At 46.7% G+C, this 19,794-nt stretch overlaps 1 protein-coding gene across 2 annotated transcripts in view; it reads left to right on the top strand.

Annotated features, from left to right (window-relative positions):
- ENPP6 (ectonucleotide pyrophosphatase/phosphodiesterase 6) overlaps positions 1-17,904 on the top strand; it is a 132,038-nt gene extending 114,134 nt beyond the window's left edge. For both annotated transcript variants that reach the window (XM_003823458.4, XM_034959477.3), the window contains exons 7-8: positions 6,492-6,615; positions 12,458-17,904. In XM_003823458.4, the coding sequence (XP_003823506.2) occupies positions 6,492-6,615; positions 12,458-12,663 (330 nt within the window). In that variant the 3' untranslated portion in view covers positions 12,664-17,904. The remainder of the gene's footprint in view (positions 1-6,491; positions 6,616-12,457) is intronic.
- Positions 17,905-19,794: the final 1,890 nt, after the last annotated feature.

The following is a 19,794-nucleotide window of genomic DNA, read 5'->3' as shown; positions in this document are numbered from 1 at the left end:
TCGCTGGGGTCAGGCCAGCAGGCCGAGGCCTGAGCAATTACATTCTGTTTCAGAAAGACAGAGAAAGGGAAATGGTTAGAGGAACATCTCTTTGGAGCGGCATGTGGCGAACACATCTCCAAGGCTCATAACCACCACTCCCACGGGCTCCAAAGAGTCCTGCTGGCTGGAAGCCTCTTTGCAGGACAATTTAAAATAGCAATGCCACAAAATATGAGAAAGCGTGGTTTATAATAGAAACCATATCTTGACCTTCACACTAGCAGCAAAACCATCCAAGCCAGCCAAACTGTCATCATTTCACCAGCGTTTTCACTGAAGCCACCCATGACTTGAACATTGTTGGTGCCTTTTCTTAGACTGGGAGGATGTCAGAAGTGTATTGTATTTTCAGGGAGGTGGGAGGCTTTTGTTATAACCGTGTCCTAGAAGAAAAAAGTAGATTTTTATTAGGCCTCTAATACACCTTAGATAGGTTTCACCTTTTATTTTAATCTGACCAGATTTCAACGGTGTTCCCCAGTTCCCTGGAGGCCTGTTGTGATGCCTCAAGGGAGAAAGGGAAGAACTTGGGTCCCTGACCCCACACCTCATGCGAATTATACTTTCAGTAGTTGAAAGGAGACACAATAGTCAAAATGTGTAACAACCAGCACCCCATGGGCGCCGGCCTTTGAGAATGAAGCACCTGTTGGAGCAGCTGGAGGGCCACCCTGGCTCCCGCCTGTTGGAAAGCAGCCCTGTACCAGCTGATCCTGTGCCTCACTCTGCAGTCCCTTGAAGCCCTTTGAACTTTCTAAGAGGGAGGCCCGTGTTGCTTGCCCAGTGCCACACAAAGGGACATGAGGCACAGTCCCTGATCTCAGGCACTTCTCAGAAAAGGACAATCATCCTTTCACATGGCCCATGGCAGATGCCAGGTGAGCAGCTTCTAGGGGTTCTCATGGCTGACTGCACATCCCGACCACCTGGGGGACATTAAGAAGAGATTCCTCAACTCCTCCTGACCTGCTGAATGCAAATATCCCGGAGCCAGGTCCTGGCCGAGCTCAGGGTGGTCCTTGAGCAGCCAGCATGGGATGCACCGGTGTGGACGGTGAGCACGCTGATTTCCAGCAGGGAGCGACACTGTGGCCTCTGTGGGAAGGCCAGAGGGGCAGCACCAGGCAGAGCAGGAGGCACCCGGCAAGGCCCTGCAACGGCGCCTCTGCTCGGGGAGGGATGCCAGAGAAGACAGATTTCAACCCTCCAGCCACCTCGGGAGGAGACATTTAGGGATGCAGGACACAGCTGGAGGCTGGATGTTGGGCAGCTGTTGGCCACCAGCCTCCTCCGTTATTCTCCCCAGCTTAGCAACCGTTCTCCTATATATGGTGGAGAGAAATAGGAAGGAACGGGCAAGAAATATATATTATCACGTATTCCAAAAATGCATCATGAAAAGACAAGTAAATGCCCCTAGAGTTTGCCAAAGCCATACCTTGCCCATGTGAAACGGCAAATAATGAACATGGACCACTCAGTGCTCCTCGCCTCGTCCTGTCCTTCCACCCCTCCCTCTGCCTGCCCCTTCATTCCCAGCGCAGCCTCGCATTTCTGAGTGTGCTCCCCAGACAGCACAGCTCAGCTCAGCACTCAAAGGAATCCTACAATGCTGAATGCAAACGGATGGGCCCTGGCAAGTGTCGAACAAACTGTATTTACCGGGTTTCTGATTCGGAGGTAAAGCGCAAATGTTGCATTTTCTTTTCATTTTAATGCTAAGGATGATTGAGACAAAGGCCTGGTCTAGCAATTATAACTCGTATCTCATAATTATTCCTTGGCTTCCCAAATCACTGCAAGCATATAACAGGCATTATCATGGGGAGCTGGCGATGGAGTGCAGGCGCCCAGATAGAATGCAGGCACCGGCAGGAAAGCGCGCAAGCCTGAAGGCACCCGCGCAGCCGCTTCTCACCGCGCGTCCTCGTGTGGGGCTTCTCACTGCGCGTCCTCGTGTGGGGCGACTTGTTTCTGGTTCCTTCCTGTTAGAAATGATTAACTGGTTGAGGGGCTCATCAAGGAGGGTCCTGGCATTGCTGTCTACCCCTGTCTAGAGGAGGGGTCCTGGAAGGCACTGGGAAGTGCTGAACACATCACCCTGGGTGAAGATGTTATCTAAATTCCTAATATAGTGTTGACTGTACAATGGCCAACTTGTCCTGGTTTGCCTGGGACTGTCCTGGTTTTCAAACTGAAAGTCTTGCATCCCTGAAACCCTCTCAGCTGCAAACCAGGAGAGTTGGTCACCCTGTTTGGTTGGCACAACCCCGCTAGCAAAACAACCCAGTTCCTCTCACCTCCTGGCTCTTCCAGCTGTCTCTCTCTGATGGCAGCTTTCTTTCCATCTTTCCCACCCAGGTCATTCAAGGGCTCCCCCGCTCTTGGAGTTCTGGGATTCTGTCACTGCAGGACCCTTGGAGCGACCCCACCCTCTTTATTTGGACTCCCTATGTGGACTCCTCGTCCTGATTTCTCCTCCCCATCTCCCTACCCCACTGCTACACACACACACACACAAGCTCACACACATAAACACACATGCAACACAGACACACATAAACACACACTCACATATACACATGCACACACATGCTTACACTCATGCACTCACACACACTCTCATACACAGGCACATACACACTCATGCACACACACATTCACACACACATGCACACATGTGCTTACCTGCATGTAGGTCGCATGCACACAGCTGCGTCCCCACTGACTGACTCTCCCCTCGGCCTCCTCCTGTGTCCCCTCTGCTGAAGGCCTCCCTGGGGCCTGAGCCTCCCTCCCTCCTTCAGGCTCGGGCACCCACTCCTGGCACCGACTTACTCTGGAGTCAATGCCCAGCAGCTGCAGCCCCCTTCCTCCCTCACTAAAGCTGAGCTCTGTTAGGGGAAGGAGCCGCCCTCCACCTCTGTGGCCCCGACCCCAGAAGCCTAGCCGGGTTCCTGGCACGAATCCAGAGCTCAGTCCACATCCGTAGAACTGAATCAACCGGCCCTGAAATCATGGGCTTCTCCCACATGCTGGCAGGGACGTTCCACTGTCACCTGGGACTCCTCTCACCTGGGGCACCCCACTCCTTCTCTGCCTGCATGGAGTGAATTCCCTCCCCACCAGTTGAGGAGTGGGGAGACACCCCCTCCAGCACACATTGCAGGAGAACCGGGTGCTTCCTGCCACCCTGGGAGTTGGCTGCCCACCCTACAGTGGGATCCCACTTAGAGGCCCCACTCTGCCTGAACACACACACACAAGCCCACCCTCTACCCTTTTTCATCACCTTCCGCCAGATCTGGAGGGCTGGGGCGCCTCCCCGGATGTCACTAGGTGGCGCTGTGTGGCAGTCCCTGGGCCCCGCAGTGGCTGGATGGGGTCAGCAGGCCAACCAGGAGCTTGCGGATCCACAGACGGACATTCCCGCTGTGGAGGTGGAGAGGTGTGTGGCGGGCCCTTCTTCATGGGCCTGGCCTCAGCTGTATGCCCTTGAGAAGATAATGTGGGGTACAAAGCAAAGGTGCTAAAAGCCACTGGCAGAGGAAAAAGAAGGAAATCATGGCTGCAGCATTGTGAAATGAAGGCTGAGTCCATCACTTACACCACACAGTTACCTGTGCACCTGACCCGCCAGGTGGCTGTGATTTTTTCATCAGTAAGAGCAATTGTTTTTCTGGGGCAACTTGTTATTTTAATAAAAATGAGTGGATTTACCTACAACTAGAAAGATCCAAAATCACTTTCAGGGCTGGGGTTTTTCACTGCTTTGTGTGTTTATTTGTGGAATCTAGGCTGTAAGTCTTAAATCAGGCCATCAGTCTTCATCTATCTTGCTTCTGTTCTTTGCCATGGGGCACACACAGACTATGAGGTTCATAATTGGTGAGGTTGTTAATAGCAAAAGTGTTCTACTTCGTGCTTCAGTGCTCACTGCCTTGTAGACTGTGAGAGGGAGAAGCAACACATTAAATCAGCTGACGAAACTAAATTGGGATGTGTTGTGATCATCACCATGGACAGATAAGGAAGAAAAAGAGAAAGTTAGAGATGCAGTAAGTGAAAGAAACCTTCCCATGGAAAAACACGAACCACAGCTGGAGAAGGAGGGACGAGGGATGCGGGAAACTCAGGAAACAGAGAAACTTGGAAAGCTGCAATGCGAGGGGGCGATTTATGGGGTGAGAGCAGATGGCTGTGCAATGTGATATGACAGCTAAATAAGCACAAGCAGGCTCAGCCCTCACAACCCACACTGCCCGGCTGCATACTGCCCGGGCGCCTGGCCCCATGGCCAGGGGCATCTGCGGACCAGACCGTTGCCACCTATTGAACACCTATTGTGTGTCAGGGACTTAGCACACAGTCATGACATCCCCCACAGACCCTGCAAGGTGGCCAGGACCAGCAGGGAGACTGCAGCTCAGAGAAGTGGAACAGCCAAGATCCCAGAGCTAGAAAGTAGCAGCTGGAATTTAACCCACCTAACTGCACCAACCCAGTTCCAAAATTCTGTTAGTGCTTTGTGTCTGGCCACACTCCGTGAGTGAGGATGTGAAGTGCAAGGTGACACCTCACTGGCCGCTGCCAGCAGGAGCACTGCAGTGACCTCTGGCAGTGTGGACTGGAAGGGGCCCAGGCACCGGGAGATAGATGACCTGGGTTCCAATCCCAGCCCTGCCTTGCACTAGCTGTGTGACTCTGACTGTCACTTAACCTCTCTGAGCCTTAGTCCCTTGAACTACAAAATGGGGCAAATGGTATCATCCCCACTGGGATGTTGTGATGGTTCAGTGGATGTTGGTGTCAGCTTATGGCGAACTGCTTGGCTCACTAAACACATGATACTAGTCTTGTGAGCCAACCTGTAAATTGCTGGTAGCTTAGCGGTCTTGATTCTACTCATTCATCACGACCAGCAAATTCTACCTCCTGCATTTGAAATAGTAAATATTTGTAATATTGAAACCTGCCTAGCAAGGATGGGCCGTTCGTCCTTGGCGAGGTCTTAGAAGAATGAGTGGCTTCTGGGGTGCATGGCTAGGCTTGTGCTCAGCTGGCTGCAGCCTCTGTAGGACTTGCAAAGCCTTCTCTCAGCCCTCTATTTCATAGCAAGTGATCAGCTGTAGTCTAAGAAAATTGGGTTCCAAAGAAAAGAAGTGTGACGGGAAGTGATGGTTCCGGAACCCATCCCAAAGGAAGAGTGGTTGAGGGAAATTAAGGTCTGTGAAGCCTGGACAAGGGGAGCAAAGGTGCCATCTTCCAGTGTGCTCATTAATGGAGGAGAGGAGGCTGGCTTGGAGTTGCTCCCAAGGGCAGGGCTAGAAGGAAGAAAGGCAGGGTGGGCTGCATGGGAAAGGGAGTTGGGATTTGCTGAGGAGACCCTTCTGGGTCCGGCTGCTTTGCTAGGAAATGTGATTAGATAGATACTGGTTCCCTAAGATTCTCCATCAACTGGATATCCCGCCATTCGGTTCAATGCTGACAACAATACCTGGAGTTAGAGTGGGCCTCACAGGTCAAGGGGCTCCATCCCACAGGACAGCCCCCACTCAGAGGCCAGCCACAAGTCCCAGGTCCCCAGCCTGCCGGCACCTGTGTGTGATTTGGCTACATTCGAGGGGTCACATGACCCTACTTCAGGTTTGATCACTCACTAGAACAAATCACTGAACTCAGGAAAGCACACTATATTTAAGATGACTGTTTTATTGTAATGGATGGCCCTTAGAGAGGCACCACATAGAGAGGCCCGTGGGAAAGAAAGCATGGGAGGTGAGGCACGCAGAGCTTCCACTCCCGAGGGGCTCCGGAACCGCATGCCCCGTGGGCTTCACGTGGGGCTTCATCGCGCAGACGTGAGTGAGGAAATCATGGGTCAGATGATTGGACTCAGTCTCCAACTCCTCTTCCCTCCCCCGGTCTGGTTCCTCTGGTGGCCAGTCCCCACCCTGAAGCTGTCTAGCCCCCAGCCCCAGGACCCCTCTCAGTAGCATTAACTCAGGTGTGGGAGAAAGTAGCTCCTTATGAATGAAAAGCGAAAGACATTCTTATCCTCAGGAAATTGTACCCCGGGTTTTAGGAGCTCTAGGTTAGAAACCTGGGACAAAGACCAAATACATTTTTATGACACCGCAGATACACTTTAACATCCCTTCTGCCACTAACTTACTATATTTAGTGGCTCTAAAACTGATTACGGGAGACAATTCAGCCCCACGTAGGAAAACACCTGGTTAACCACAGCGCTTAGCAATCGAATAGGCTGCTGCCCGAGGTCTGAGCGGCCTGGAGCAGGAAGTGCCGCAGCGGAGGTTGGGTCAGTCTGGGTCAGTCGGAGCGCAGAGGAGGAAAGCGCCCCCCGGTGGAGTGGCGGCTTGGAGCAGATGCCCGCTCAGCGCCACGGTCAGGACGTAGTGTCATGTGTCTGCCTTGCTTGGTTTCAGAATCGAGAGATGCTTCCGTTTTGGATGAACAGCACCGGCAGGCGGGAAGGTTGGCAGCGTGGATGGCACGGCTACGACAACGAGCTCATGGACATGCGGGGCATCTTCCTGGCCTTCGGACCTGGTAGGCGAGGAAATGACCAGATGCTCTCAGACCCCATTCCCAAGGAAGTGTCTGTAAGGGGGGCTACGGGTGCCAGGAGAGGCTGCAGGGATTTCCTTACAGACCCTCTTTATGAGCCAAGCAGAGCAAACCCAGCCGGTCTCCATGAAACATCTTTTGCTGGCTTCCTTTCAAATGCTTCTTGGGTTTGGCAAATGTAGCCAAATACTTTGCCTTGTAAATTTTAAATCCTGAGTGCAGTGAAGAAAATGTATTCCACATGTTTGTGATTCATTTTTTACCTAATTCATCAAAATGTTATTTCATAGCTATCTGATGTCCAGGAAAGCTTACTGGACACCAGGTTGCTGACCACTGTGAGTCTCACAGTTGATGCGATCGCTTCTCGGGGTCTGGCTCTTCCACGGTCCTTCCCGTCTCGAGCACCCACCTCAGAGAGGCTCATTTAGTTTAGAGCCCAACCAGAAGCTGGGATGTGCTCAAGGGCACTCGCGGAAATGACCTTGAGCCTGACTTTGAGAATGAGCCAGAATGACGAGGGTTGCCTTGCATGAGAGCAAATTTGCTGTGTCTTCCTTGACCAGATTAATTCCTAGGGCTGGAGGAGAGGAGAGATGGAGAGGGCCTATCTGGTCATTTGATTTAACAGATGGATCCCTGCCAATTCATACTTTGGAAAAGTTTGCCAAACACTCTGAAGATCTTACTGCTACCTGAACACCCTCTTCTCCCAAAAACAAAAATTAAAAAGGGAGAAAAAGCATCCAACAGCCATCAACCATCAGTTGACTGGTTCATGAGCTATCCTTCTTTCTTAGCACAGTCCGTCCTTCTGCACTAAATATAAGCAGCTTACCCTGATACCTGTATTCTGGATGCCTTTTTCTAGATGTTGGTCAAAATGTTTCAGTCCACAAAAGTCCATGTTTGCCTTTCAAATTATAGGTTACACATCACATCTACAAGCTCTGCTCATCTCTTCAATGTAGTAAGATCAAAGACGTATGCCAGCATCCCTCATTCAGCCTACCATCGTTCACTCTACTTTCCACAAAATCCCTGTTAAGAACTATGAGGTGTCAGTTTCTGCAACCTCCATGGGTGCCTGAGCTTAGGAAACACATTAGTCCAAATCCCTTTCCACATGTGATCCAGGTTCCCAAGTCCTCAAGGGAGCATTAGAAGCAGTAGCAGCAAATTCATGGAGCACTAATAGGGTTCATGATGTTGGCCTAAGAGAGGGTTCTGAAGATGCCTGAACATGTTGCCTTTAACCAGTGATAGTTATCAGGTGCTCCCTGTCAGCCGAGCCCCAGGTCAGATATGCAGAGCCCCAAAGCTAAAGGAATTAGGAATGGAGCACCCCGAGGGTAACTACTGGATTACACTGGATACATTCCAGGGCCATGGTCTTTCTTTGGGAGAACATTAGTCAGCAAGGCTTTCATTCAAAAGCATGGCACCCTCCATTCCCAGATGAGGGAAATAGGATCATGAATGCAAAGCAGTGGTCTGGGAAGGACTATATACAAGTGAGAGTCTCAGGAATATATATATATATATATATATATATATATATTTTTTTTTTTTTTTTGAGACAGTTTTTGTCACCCAGTCTGGAGTGCAATGGTGCCATCTCAGCTCACTGCAACCTCCACCTCCTGGGTTCAAACAATTCTCTTGCCTCAGCCACCTCAATAGCTGGGATTACTGGAGCCCACCACCACGCCTGGCTAATTTTTGTATTTTTCTTACAGACGGGGTTTCACCATATTGGCCAGGCTGGTCTCAAACTCCTGACCTCAGGTGATCTGCCCGTCTCAGCCTCCCAAAGTGCTGGAATTTCAGACGTGAGCCACCACGCCCAGCCGAGTCTCAGGAATATTTTAAAGCAGAACCAAATCTAGCCCCAAACCCCAAATTTTAAACAAGGTCCCCAAAGCTGCATTAGCTTAAAGTTAAAATTTGGTGAAGAGATTCTGTCCATTAACAGAGGCCTCCGTCACAGGCTCCTGTAACACTAAAAGCGCCCAGTCTTTTACGGACAGATAGATGACCCCTGATGAAAATGGACTGCGCTAATTGCAAAATGTTTCCAGGCAGATACAGCGTGGAGAGCCTCCCGCAAACCATCACGTTCTGGCTCCAGTTCTCATGAAAGATTAAACAGCTTTACACACTGGCTGTTTACTGAGAAGAAAATTTAAGAGCAAGGCCTTTAATAGCTATCTAGCTGCACTTTGAGATAAAGGTGCATCCCTCCTGATTAACTGTATGTGCTTCTCCCTTAGGGGGAAAGCTGGGCATCATTGCGGCTGCCCAGATGCAGCCTCAGAAGTCAGTGAGTCTGGTCCAGCAAAGAGAAAGGGAAGTAATTCTGCAGGAGAGCCTCACTCTTGTTAATCCCAGTTTCTAATTTGAACAGTCTAATCTTGCCCTGGAGAACTCCACGTTCGAGATAAGACAGCAGGAGTGGGAGTCAGTGAGCTGCCTGCGAGCTAGCAAGCCCCAGTGGGAAGGCAGCCCCAGGTGGCCAGGCACAGTGTAAGCCTGCAGAACCTCCTCTCTGTAAGAGACACACCTCTCATATCCAAAAAAATGTAAACATGCGAGGATAACTTGGACTCTCTGTCCATGTCTGAAATGCCATCTTCAGCTAGTGGAGCCTGTCTGGGTCCTCAGTTGGATCAGGCATTGTTTTGCTCTTCAGGAATTTTCTAAAAGCTTTCTCATTCCAGCCTGGATTATTTCTGCACTGAGCCCAAAGCACTATCCCTGTGCAGCAGGAGGCCATGAACTAGATGGGATGGGAAAGAAATCTCAATCCTCCTTTCTGCTTAAATGCACAGAATTCGATTTCATATTTCCAATGTAAAAAGATAATATTTTCTAATACTTTTGTCAGAAGAATTTGATCTCAGTTTTTCCTGTGAAGTGTTAAAGAAGAGGATTTTTGTTTTGTTTTGTTTTTTAGAGATGGTCTCTCTCTGTCATTGAGGCTGGAGTGCAGTGGCATGATGGCTTACTTGTAGCCTCCATCTCGTGGGTTCAAGAGATCCTCCTGCCTCAGCCTCCTGAGTAGCTGGGACTACAGGCACACACCACCGCACCTAGCTAATTTTTTATTTTTGCAGAGTTGAGGTCTTGCTATATTGCTCAGGCTGGTCTTGCACTCCTCAGCCTCAAGCCATCCTCCTGCCTCAGCCTCCCAAAGTGCTTGGATTACAGGTGTGAGCCATAGTGCCCAGCCAGAAGTGGATATTTGAAAGGCTGTGGGACAGCTGGGCTTACTCTGGTCCACTGCCTCACATGCCCTCCCACCCACACACAGCAAGGCATGGCCCCATGTGGCAGTAGGATTATCACATCCAGGTCACATGAGAAGAAGATAGAAGAGTTGCTTCCATGTCGCTGGAACAACCGTTCCACTGGATTCTCGTGCTGCACTTGATTCCTCGGATAGGGAAGTGTAACTACCATCCTCATCTGATTGTCTGATCTGCCTGAGAGGGGCTGGGATACTGGGGCAGCCCTTTCTTTCTCCTCTCTGGACAGGTTTTACATTATTATTATTATTATTATTATTATTTTGAGACAGAGTCTTGCTCTGTTGCCCAGGCTGGAGTGCAATGGCAGGATCTTGGTTCCCTGCAACCTCCGCCTCCTGGATTCAAGCAATTCTCCTGCCTCAGCCTCCTGAGTAGCTGAGATTACAGACACCTGCCACCACACCCGGCTAATTTTTGTAAATTTTGTAGAGACGGGGTTTCACCATGTTGGCCAGGCTGGTCTTGAACTCCTGACTTCATGTGATCTGCCCGCCTCGGCCTCCCAAAGTGCTGGGATTACAAGTGTGAGCCACCGTGCCTGGCCAGGTTTTACATTTTTTTAAACTAATTTTTACTCTGAGGAGAAGCTGACCCTTATCCTCCATGCCCCTGAAGAAAAGTGAACCCTCCAGATAATTTAGAAAGTGAATATATTCAAACCACGATTTGTCCTTGTCATACATATTTATTAATAATAGTAGTGACCATTTACTGAGTATACACAGTGTGCCAGGAACGATGACTTTCTATGCCTATTTCCGGAGGTCACCCAGCTAGTGCATGCTGGGTGCAGGCTGGCGGTGGAGCCCACACACCTCTTTATATTGGATTCAACTTTAATTCTCCAAAGGGAGCAAAACGTGCTATCTGGGCAGTTGCCCTGGATCTAACATACTATGTGGCAGAAGTATCTATATTTAGCTTTTTTCCAATTTTTAATTCCAGGATAAATAGAGGAACAGAATTTGGTGTTGATACCTCTGCAATATATTGCTGTGTGTTGTTGTTTGTTTGCTTTTTACCTAAAGTATTTAGGATTATTTAGCAAAGCAATTACAAAGATTATTTCTAATATCTTAAAAAACTTGGCTTTACGGCCCCCAAACAACTCATTTCCTTCAAAAGTTGTAGGGGAACTAGAAAGCACAGGCACAGGCCTTTATCAATGGCTTAAATCTCCTCCCTGAATTCAACCTTAATGTAGCATTGGGTATTTTGTTACAAGCTCTGGTTTGGGGCCTAAAAGTGAAGTTGCTTATGTGTATTACTAAAATCTTACATTCACTCTTTAAATGAACAAGTGCTTTGAATTCTGCCTCTCATCTGCCCGCTGTAGAGAAGAAGAAATCCCTTGATTGAAATCCCTCCAAAGACTTGTGGAGTCACCCTCGGCGTCCCTCGCTCACCGTGCTGCGTGTGGCCACCCTACCTGTGTGTTCTTGCGTGACTCTCGAGCTTGGGGCCACTCTGGGCAGAGGCACAGTGGTCTTCTCCATTAGCTCGCTCAGAGCCTGCACGTAGATCCCTGATTCAGATACCAGTTTGCTCATTTTCCACATGGCTAATTTATTTTATCTGTTGGTAAAATGCTCCCAAAGAGTGTTCCACTCATCTTCCAAATGTATTTAGGAAACCATCGCCATGGCTGCTGAGCTAGTGAGCACCGAGAAAACTGCAGTTTCACATTCCATCAAGACCTGTGACCTCGATGGGGCAGCAAAGTGAGAAAACATTCTTGAGTTGCCGTGCGGCCTCTGCGGTAGACGCTGGCACTCTGGCTGTCGGTCCAGGCTAGATAGATGTTCTGGAAAATGACATAGCATTTAATTTGGTTAAGGGCAAGACAGTCACTCTGTGACCATACAGGCTCTGCTGTGCTCTCTGCAGACATGGAGCAGCATCAGATGGCTTCAGCCTCCCCCCAGCCCCCAAAGAAACTGCTGTTGTCACAAAGAGAGCACAGTTATGCACAAAGAAAGTCTGTTTGCTGATTACCTTTTTTTGAGACAGGATCTCGCTCTCTTGCCCAGGCTGGAGTACAGTGGCACTATCATGGCTCACTGCAGCCTTGAACTCCTGGGCTTAAGTGATCTTACCTCAGCCTTCCGAGTAGCTGGGAGCACACCACCATGCCTGGTTTAAAAAATTTTTTTTAGAGATAGAGTCTTGCTCTGTCATCCAGGCTGGTCTCAAACTCCTGGGCTCAGGCAATCCTCCCTCCTCGCCCTCCCAACTTGCTGAGACTACAGGTGTGAGCCCCCAAGCCTGGCTCTGCTGCTTGTCTTTTAAAGAAATTCATCTCCATGAGCCATAGAAAGCTGTTTCCCTTTCTAACCTACAGCCTTCCGGATACCCTTCTATGTTCACACTCACTAGGCCACACCCCACTGATGGAGCTGATTCCCTAATCTCAATGTCACCTGCAGCCTGAATGTAATTCTTCTTTATTGCGTTCAGCCCACCTCTGCCTTGGAGCTGCCATGACAACTTGTTTGTTTGCCTTTCCCTTTCAGATTTCAAATCCAACTTCAGAGCTGCTCCTATCAGGTCGGTGGACGTCTACAATGTCATGTGCAACGTGGTGGGCATCACCCCGCTGCCCAACAACGGATCCTGGTCCAGGGTGATGTGCATGCTGAAGGGCCGCGCCGGCACTGCCCCGCCTGTCCGGCCCAGCCACTGTGCCCTGGCCCTGATTCTTCTCTTCCTGCTTGCATAACTGATCGTATTGCTTGTCTCAAAAGAAACACCATCAGCAAAGTGGGCCTCCAAAGCCAGATGATTTTCATTTTATGTGTGAATAATAGCTTCATTAACACAATCAAGGCCACACGCATTGTAAATACATTATTCTTGGATAATTCTATACATAAAAGTTCCTACTTGTTAAAAAAGATACAAACCTCGTTTTTCCAGAAGGTAGGAAAATCCTAGCTTTCCATTTGCTCAGTTATATGTCATTTCCTCCTTTCTTTTCACGTTACTCAGGATGAACTCTCTGAGCAGGGACCTGCTCCTGCAGCAACCAAACTTGGAGTGGTTATTGCAGACAGACGTGGCTCTGGGCCCCTCTCTGTCCCACCTTGCACAAAGGACCCCCTCAGACCAGGCCCTTGTCTGTGCCCTGTCCACACCCAGGAGCCAGCCTCAGTGTCTGTGGCCACAGTCCTGTACTGTTCCTTCCATCCCTGATGAAAGGAGGTCTACATGAAAGCGAAAGCTACTGTCTATTTCTGACCCAGCTCATGGAATTTTTTCATCTTATACTGAGCTCCAGAAAGGACGTAACTTAGCATGGATCACCAATCAATCAAAAAATAAATAAATCACTAAGGATTGGAGAACTCACAGAACAAGGTGAAAGACATGAGTGCCCTCCCAAAGTCTGAGTGCACGAAAATTTCTCTCTTGCTTTGAGGAGCAGAAAAGCTTCTGATGGACATGGGCTTCTGTGAGACTTATCACACATAGTACATCATGGCATGAAGCCCGGCACATAGCAGGCCCTACATGTTGATGGACAGATGGATGGCCTGCCTGCCTTCCCTGTCCGTTCACCTGTGCAAAGGCTTCCTCAGACATGCCACTCTGTGGCTCCCAATATAGGGTGCAGACAAGAGCAATCCCTGACATGACATTATAGCCTGGGAAAGGGCTGGCTCACTGATGAGAATGTGGAGGCATCAGCAAGGATCTCGGTGGGTTGCTCAGAGAGATGATGCACTAAGCCTTAATCCTGGACACCAGTACCCCTGCAGCATGGCTTGTGCAACAACAGTCTTTGAGTGGCATAGAATTCCAAAGAAAATGGTGCTGGGTGGAGAATGGAGAGAGCATGATGGAGCAGAGTCCCAGTCACTGACCAACTAACTGGTCGTTTGATTAGGAAACAGTTTGGCCAAAGTACCACCTTTGAGACCTAAGTTCTTTTGATACCTTTGAGAAGAGCCACTGAGCCTGAGTTGAAATATTTTTAGCTTAGTCATCTGTGTTTGCTATAGGAGAAATTGTAACACAAGAAATAACTCCTTTTTACATGATCATTTATATCTATATACATATATATACTTGCATACACTATTACTGCATTAAAAAATGAGTTTCGGCTGGGCATGGTGGCTCACACCTGTAATCCCAACACTTTCGGAGGCCAAGGAGGGACAAACGAACCCTTAAGGCCAGGAGTTCCAGACTAGCTTGGGCAACACAGGGCGACCCCCATCTCTACAAAACATAAAAGATTTTTAAAAAATTAGCCAGGCATGGTGGCACATGCCTGTGGTCTCAGCTACTTGGGAGGCTGAGGCAGGAGAATCATTTGAGCCCAGGAGGTCAAGGCTGCAGTGAGCTTTGATCACACCACTGCACTCCAGCCTGGGCAACAGAGCAAGACCCCATCCTCCACCCCCCAAAAAAAAAGAAAGAAAAAAAAAGTTTGCACTAATTGAGGTACATCTGCAAGTGAGACTTTTTGTCAGAAAAAGGCAATATATCAGGTCTCCTCAGGACGATGGAGGCCTTATATGGTGTGTTACCTTGAAAACTGAATATCAACGTTCACCTTGATTCGGGAAAGCTGGGTGCTGTCTCCATGCCATGAATCATGAGAGCAAAGGATCACTGCTTAAAATACTGAATTTACCTTCACAAAAGATTTCTAAAGATTTACGTAATGTGTTTTAAAAGTGCCAGTAAACCATCGGATCAATTGGAAAGAAGGCAACTCTTCAGCCTTTGTTATCTAGCTGAAAACAAATGACAACTTTCAAAACATTGGCAGTAGTTGTTGAAAAAGATGTCTATTGTTCAAAGTTTCTTTCTCCTTAAAGGACGGTGTTCCAATGAATTCAGTAGAGCCCACTTTCCTCCACTGTGGAGGAAGAATCCCTAAGAGACACTCAAATGATTAAATTAAAAGTGGATCACCAAACTCAAGAGAGGCACAAACTTAGACACAGTCTTGCATTTTTGTCTTTCCTGAACTCTTCTGCCATTTTCCTCCTTCACTCATCCTGAAAATCTGCAAGTTACATAATAAAACTTTAGATATTTGTCTGACAAAGTGTAATTACTCAACTGAATACATGACTGAGAACAAGTTACAAAAGGAATCATGAATCCTGGTAAACAATAAAGAAGATCCAGACACTGAGGGAAAAAAATAAAGCTTTTTACTTAAATGATGCATACATTTTTGATGGCTTAATTATTTGGTGAAAATTTGTTCCCTTTTATTTTTGTTTTAAAATTACATTGTTCTCCTTAGGAAAATTCCACTTTCTCTAAATGTATTTTTTTTCCATAGGAGTAAAATCTGCTAGGAATATGTATAGACACTTTTTCTCCTGGATTACTTTTCAACTTCTCGGCTGATTCCAGGACAAAGATAATTGGGTTGGTCTACCGAGGACAAATGAAAGGAATGAGCCTCAGATTAAAGATGAGATGACTTTTTAATAATCGCCATTCTGACTGGCATGAGATGGTATCTCATTGCGGTTTTGATTTGCAGTTCTCTAATGAACAGTGATAATGAACTTTTTTTCATATGCTTCTTGGCTTCATAAGTGTCTTCTTTTGAGAAGTGTCTGTTCATATCCTTTGCCCAGTTTTTGATGGGGTTGTTTTTTTCTTGTAAATTTGTTTACGTTCTTTGTAGATTCTGATATTAGACCTTTGTCAGATAGGTAGATTGCAGAAATTTTCTTCCATTCTGTAGGTTGCCTGTTCACTCTGATGACAATTTCTTTTGCTGTGCAGAAGCTCTTTAGTTTAATTAGATCTCATTTGTCAATTTTAGGTTTTGTTGTAATTGCTTTTGGTGTTTTAGTCATGAAGTTTTTGCCCATGCCTATGTTCTGAATGGTATTGCCTGGGTTTTCTTCTAGGGTTTTTATGGTTTTGGTTTTACATTTAAGTCTTTAATCCATCTTGAGTTAATTTTTGCATAAGGTGTAAGGAAGGGGTCCAGTTTCAGTTTTCTGCACATGGCTAACCAATTTTCTCAGCATAATTTATTAAGTAGGGAATCTTTCCCCATGGCATGTTTTTGTCAGCTCTGTTGAAGATCAGATGGTTGTAGATGTGCAGTGTTATTTCTGAGGTCTCTGTTCTGTTCCATTGGTCTATATATCTGTTTTGGTACCAGTACCATGCTGTTTTGGTTACTGTAGCCTTGTAGTATAGTTTCAAGTCAGATAGCATGATACCTCCAGCTTTGTTCTTTTTGCTTACAATTGTCTTGGCTATACGGGATCTTTTTGGATGATTATTAAAAAGTCAGGAAACAATAGATGGTGGCGAGGCTGTGGATAAATAAAATGCTTTTACACTGATGGGGGGACTGTAAATTAGTTCAACCATTGTGGAAGACAATGTGGCAATTCCTCAAGGATCTAGAACCAGAAATACCATTTGACCCAGCAATCCCATTACCGGGTATATACCCAAAAGATTATAAATCATTCTACTATAAAGACACATACACACATAGGTTTATTGCAGCACTATTTACAATGTCAAAGACTTAGAACCAACCCACATGCCCATCAGTGACAGATTGGATAAAGAAGATGTGGCACATATATACCATGCGATACTATGCAGCCATAAAAAAGAATGAGATCATGTCCTTTGCGGGGACACGGATGAAGCTAGAAGCCATCGTTCTCAGAAAACTAACACAGGAACAGAAAACCAAATACTGCATGTTTTCACTCATAAGTGGGAGGTGAACAATGAGAACACATGGACACAGGGAGGAGAACGGCACACACCGAGGCTTGTTGGGGTAAGGGGTAGGAGGCAGCGGGAGGGAGAGCATTAGGACAAATACCTAATGCACGCAGGGCTTAAAACCTAGATGATGGATTGATAGGTGCAGCAAACCACCATGGCACATGTAACAAACCTGCACGTTCTGCACATGTATCCCCGAACTTAAAGTAAACAAAAAAAAAGACAAAATAATAATAATCATAAAGATGAGATGAGTGACCACTCTTCCTGTCCATATGCCTAATCTCTGGAATCCAATTCAATTAAGTTGTGAAGATCTAAGCATCAACTAGATCTGGCCCAGGGGATTCCTTTTAGCCTCCAACAGTCCTCACTTATAAGGTCCTAGTTTCCTTTACTTTTAAAGGGACCTTGGGAGTCCACCTCAGAGCTGAGTTCATCATAGACAGTAGTTTGCGAACTTCCTGGGCTTTTAAGCCTCATCTGACCCACCTCCAGAGATGCAGGTTCAGAGGGTCTGGGGTGGTCCTGAGATAGCACCTTGAAGTCACCTGGACCCAAGGCTTGGGTTTGCTCTGATAAGAGGTGGGTTCTGACTTGATCCTGTAGACCCAATTCTCCTGAAAGCTATTTCATAATCAGCTCATATCTCTAGGGGCCTCGGCTGGGTCAAGTGTTCAGTCCTCCTAAACCAAAGTAGATCTGCAGCCCCAGTGGTGGATGGAGGACCCACAATAGGCAGACTCGGTTTCTCCACACCCCACTCCCTGTGGCTCTGAGATCCCCAACGGTGCTACAAGACACACTCAGACATTATTCAAGACTCACAGCTATTTTATGAATTTTCCAAGAAAGTGCTTTGCATTTCTGTAAATAGCAAGAGATTTCCAAGTGTGATTGTGGGTTTTATCTTGGTAAGCAATTTGTGATAGACCAAAGTCAGCTACTGTAAATGACTTGCTAGAAAAAAGGAAGGAGGTAGCCTCAACAGACTTGTTATAAAACATTTAAAACTTGGTCTCAGGTGCGTGCTATGGAAAATATACTCATATGTTGCTGTGAAATCATAAAGTAGCACTTAGTACAGTGCCTCAAATGTTTAATACATGTCCCATAAATATGTGTTGAATAAAAAATGAATAAATGTCATTAAGGAGACTTGCTCAAACCTCAGATATCCTCTCTGTCTGCAGTTTCTCAAATTAAATGAACTTTTCACTTTTGGCTTGCTATCTTTTCTTATTACCCAACTAACAATATAATTATGCTTTATTTCATGGATCTAAATATATTCTATCTCAGGCTTATAAATTAAGCATGGGGGAGGAAGGAAGGAAGGAAGAAAAGAAGGAAGGAACTGGGGGAGGGGAGGAGGGAATTACATTTTAAATATACTAGAACATGTCGTATTTGGTTTTCTGTTCCTGTGTTAGTTTGCTAAGAATAATAACCTCCAGCTTCTTCCATGTTCCCGCAAAAGGCATGATCTCATTCTTTTTTATGGCTGCATAGTATTCCATGGTGTGTATGTACCAGATTTTCTTTATTCAATCTCTCATTGATGGGCATTTAGGTTGATTCCACATCTTTGCTATTGTGAATAGTGGTGCGATGAACACTCACATGCATGTGTCTTTATGGTGGAACAATTTATTTTACTCTGGTTATATACCCAGTAATGGGATTGCTGGGTCCAATGGTCAGTCTGCTTTTAGCTCTTTGAACTTTCTCATTTTTTAATTGGATTATTTGTCTTTTGAGTTGTAAGCATTCTTTATACATTCTGCATACCAGTCCCTTATTAGATATATGGTTTGCAAATATTTTTCTCATTCTGTGAGCTTTCTTTTCACTTTCTTGATGGCGTCCTTTGAAGCAGAAATTGTTTAAACTTTTGATGATGTCTAACATCGGTTTTCTCTTTTGTCAGTTCTGCTTTTTGTGTCATATCTAAGAAGGCTTTGCCTAAGCCCAGATTATGAAGATTTACTCCCTTAATTTCTCCTAAGAGTGTTAAAGTTTTAACTCTTATGTTTAGGTCTGTAATCCACTTTGAGTTAATTTTTGTGTTAGGTGTGTGGAAAGAGTGTGACTTCATTCTTCTCCATGTAGATATCCAGCTGTCCCCGCAATACTTGCTGCAAAGCATGTCTGCTTTTTAGAGAAATGTTTAAATTATTCTGTTGACCAAAACTTATTTAAAAACAAAAATCCAAATCACTTCAGAAATTTAAATTTTGTATTTCTGGTTACACAATACTCGGTATGGAACACCAAAATGAGTATCCCATAAATTCAAGGAGAAATATCTTCTATAGAAGGTGAGCCCTAATGTTCTTGAAAACAGCTCCATCACCTGGAAGCACTGCAGAGGACCCTACCTTAGGATTCTGCACCATCTTCCAGCTGAGCCTGTGTTGAGGCCCCATTTCCACCACCATCCCTGGGACAGCCCGAGTCCAGTCTCTATCCAGCTTCACCACCCAAGTTCACCCAGGCTCTCCCAGAGCACTCTTATGGCCTCACCCTAGAAGCCAGTAACAGCCCCACAAGCCCCTTCTCCCCAGTACCCCAACTAGAAGTTCCACCTTATCATTCCACTTATCATTATGCAGTGACCTCCTATCAGGCTTCCTTGAGATCTTAAGGTTTCAGGTCATTCTCCTCTCTTCCACCCAAGGGGTTTTCTAACATGCAAGTCAGGCCAGGCCATTCCTCGGCTCTAAACTCTTCAGTGAGCGTCCATGGTCTCGACTTAACACTTTCAGCAGGGTTAACCAGGCCTGGCATGTGTAGGTCTGTCAGCCTGTTCAATGAGCGAATGATGATTCATTTTACTTGCATTTTATTGCATTCCTCACCCCCTGCCCTATTGTTATCCACCCCTCTACCCCACTCCACTTCCACTTTTTTTTTTTTTTTTTGAGATGGAGTCTCGCTCTGTTACCCAGGCTGGAGTGCAGTGGCACCATCTCGGTTCACTGCAAACTCCGCCTCCTGGGTTCAAGCAATTCTCCTGCCTCAGCCTCCTGAGTAGCTGGAATTACAGGCGCACACCCCCCACCCAGAAAATTTTTGTCTTTTTAGTTGGCCAGGCTGGTCTCGAACTCCT

Source organism: Pan paniscus, chromosome 3, assembly GCF_029289425.2.
Source record: "Pan paniscus chromosome 3, NHGRI_mPanPan1-v2.0_pri, whole genome shotgun sequence".
NCBI classification, from domain to species: Eukaryota; Metazoa; Chordata; class Mammalia; order Primates; family Hominidae; genus Pan; species Pan paniscus.
This window is presented reverse-complemented; position numbering and strand designations above follow the sequence as displayed.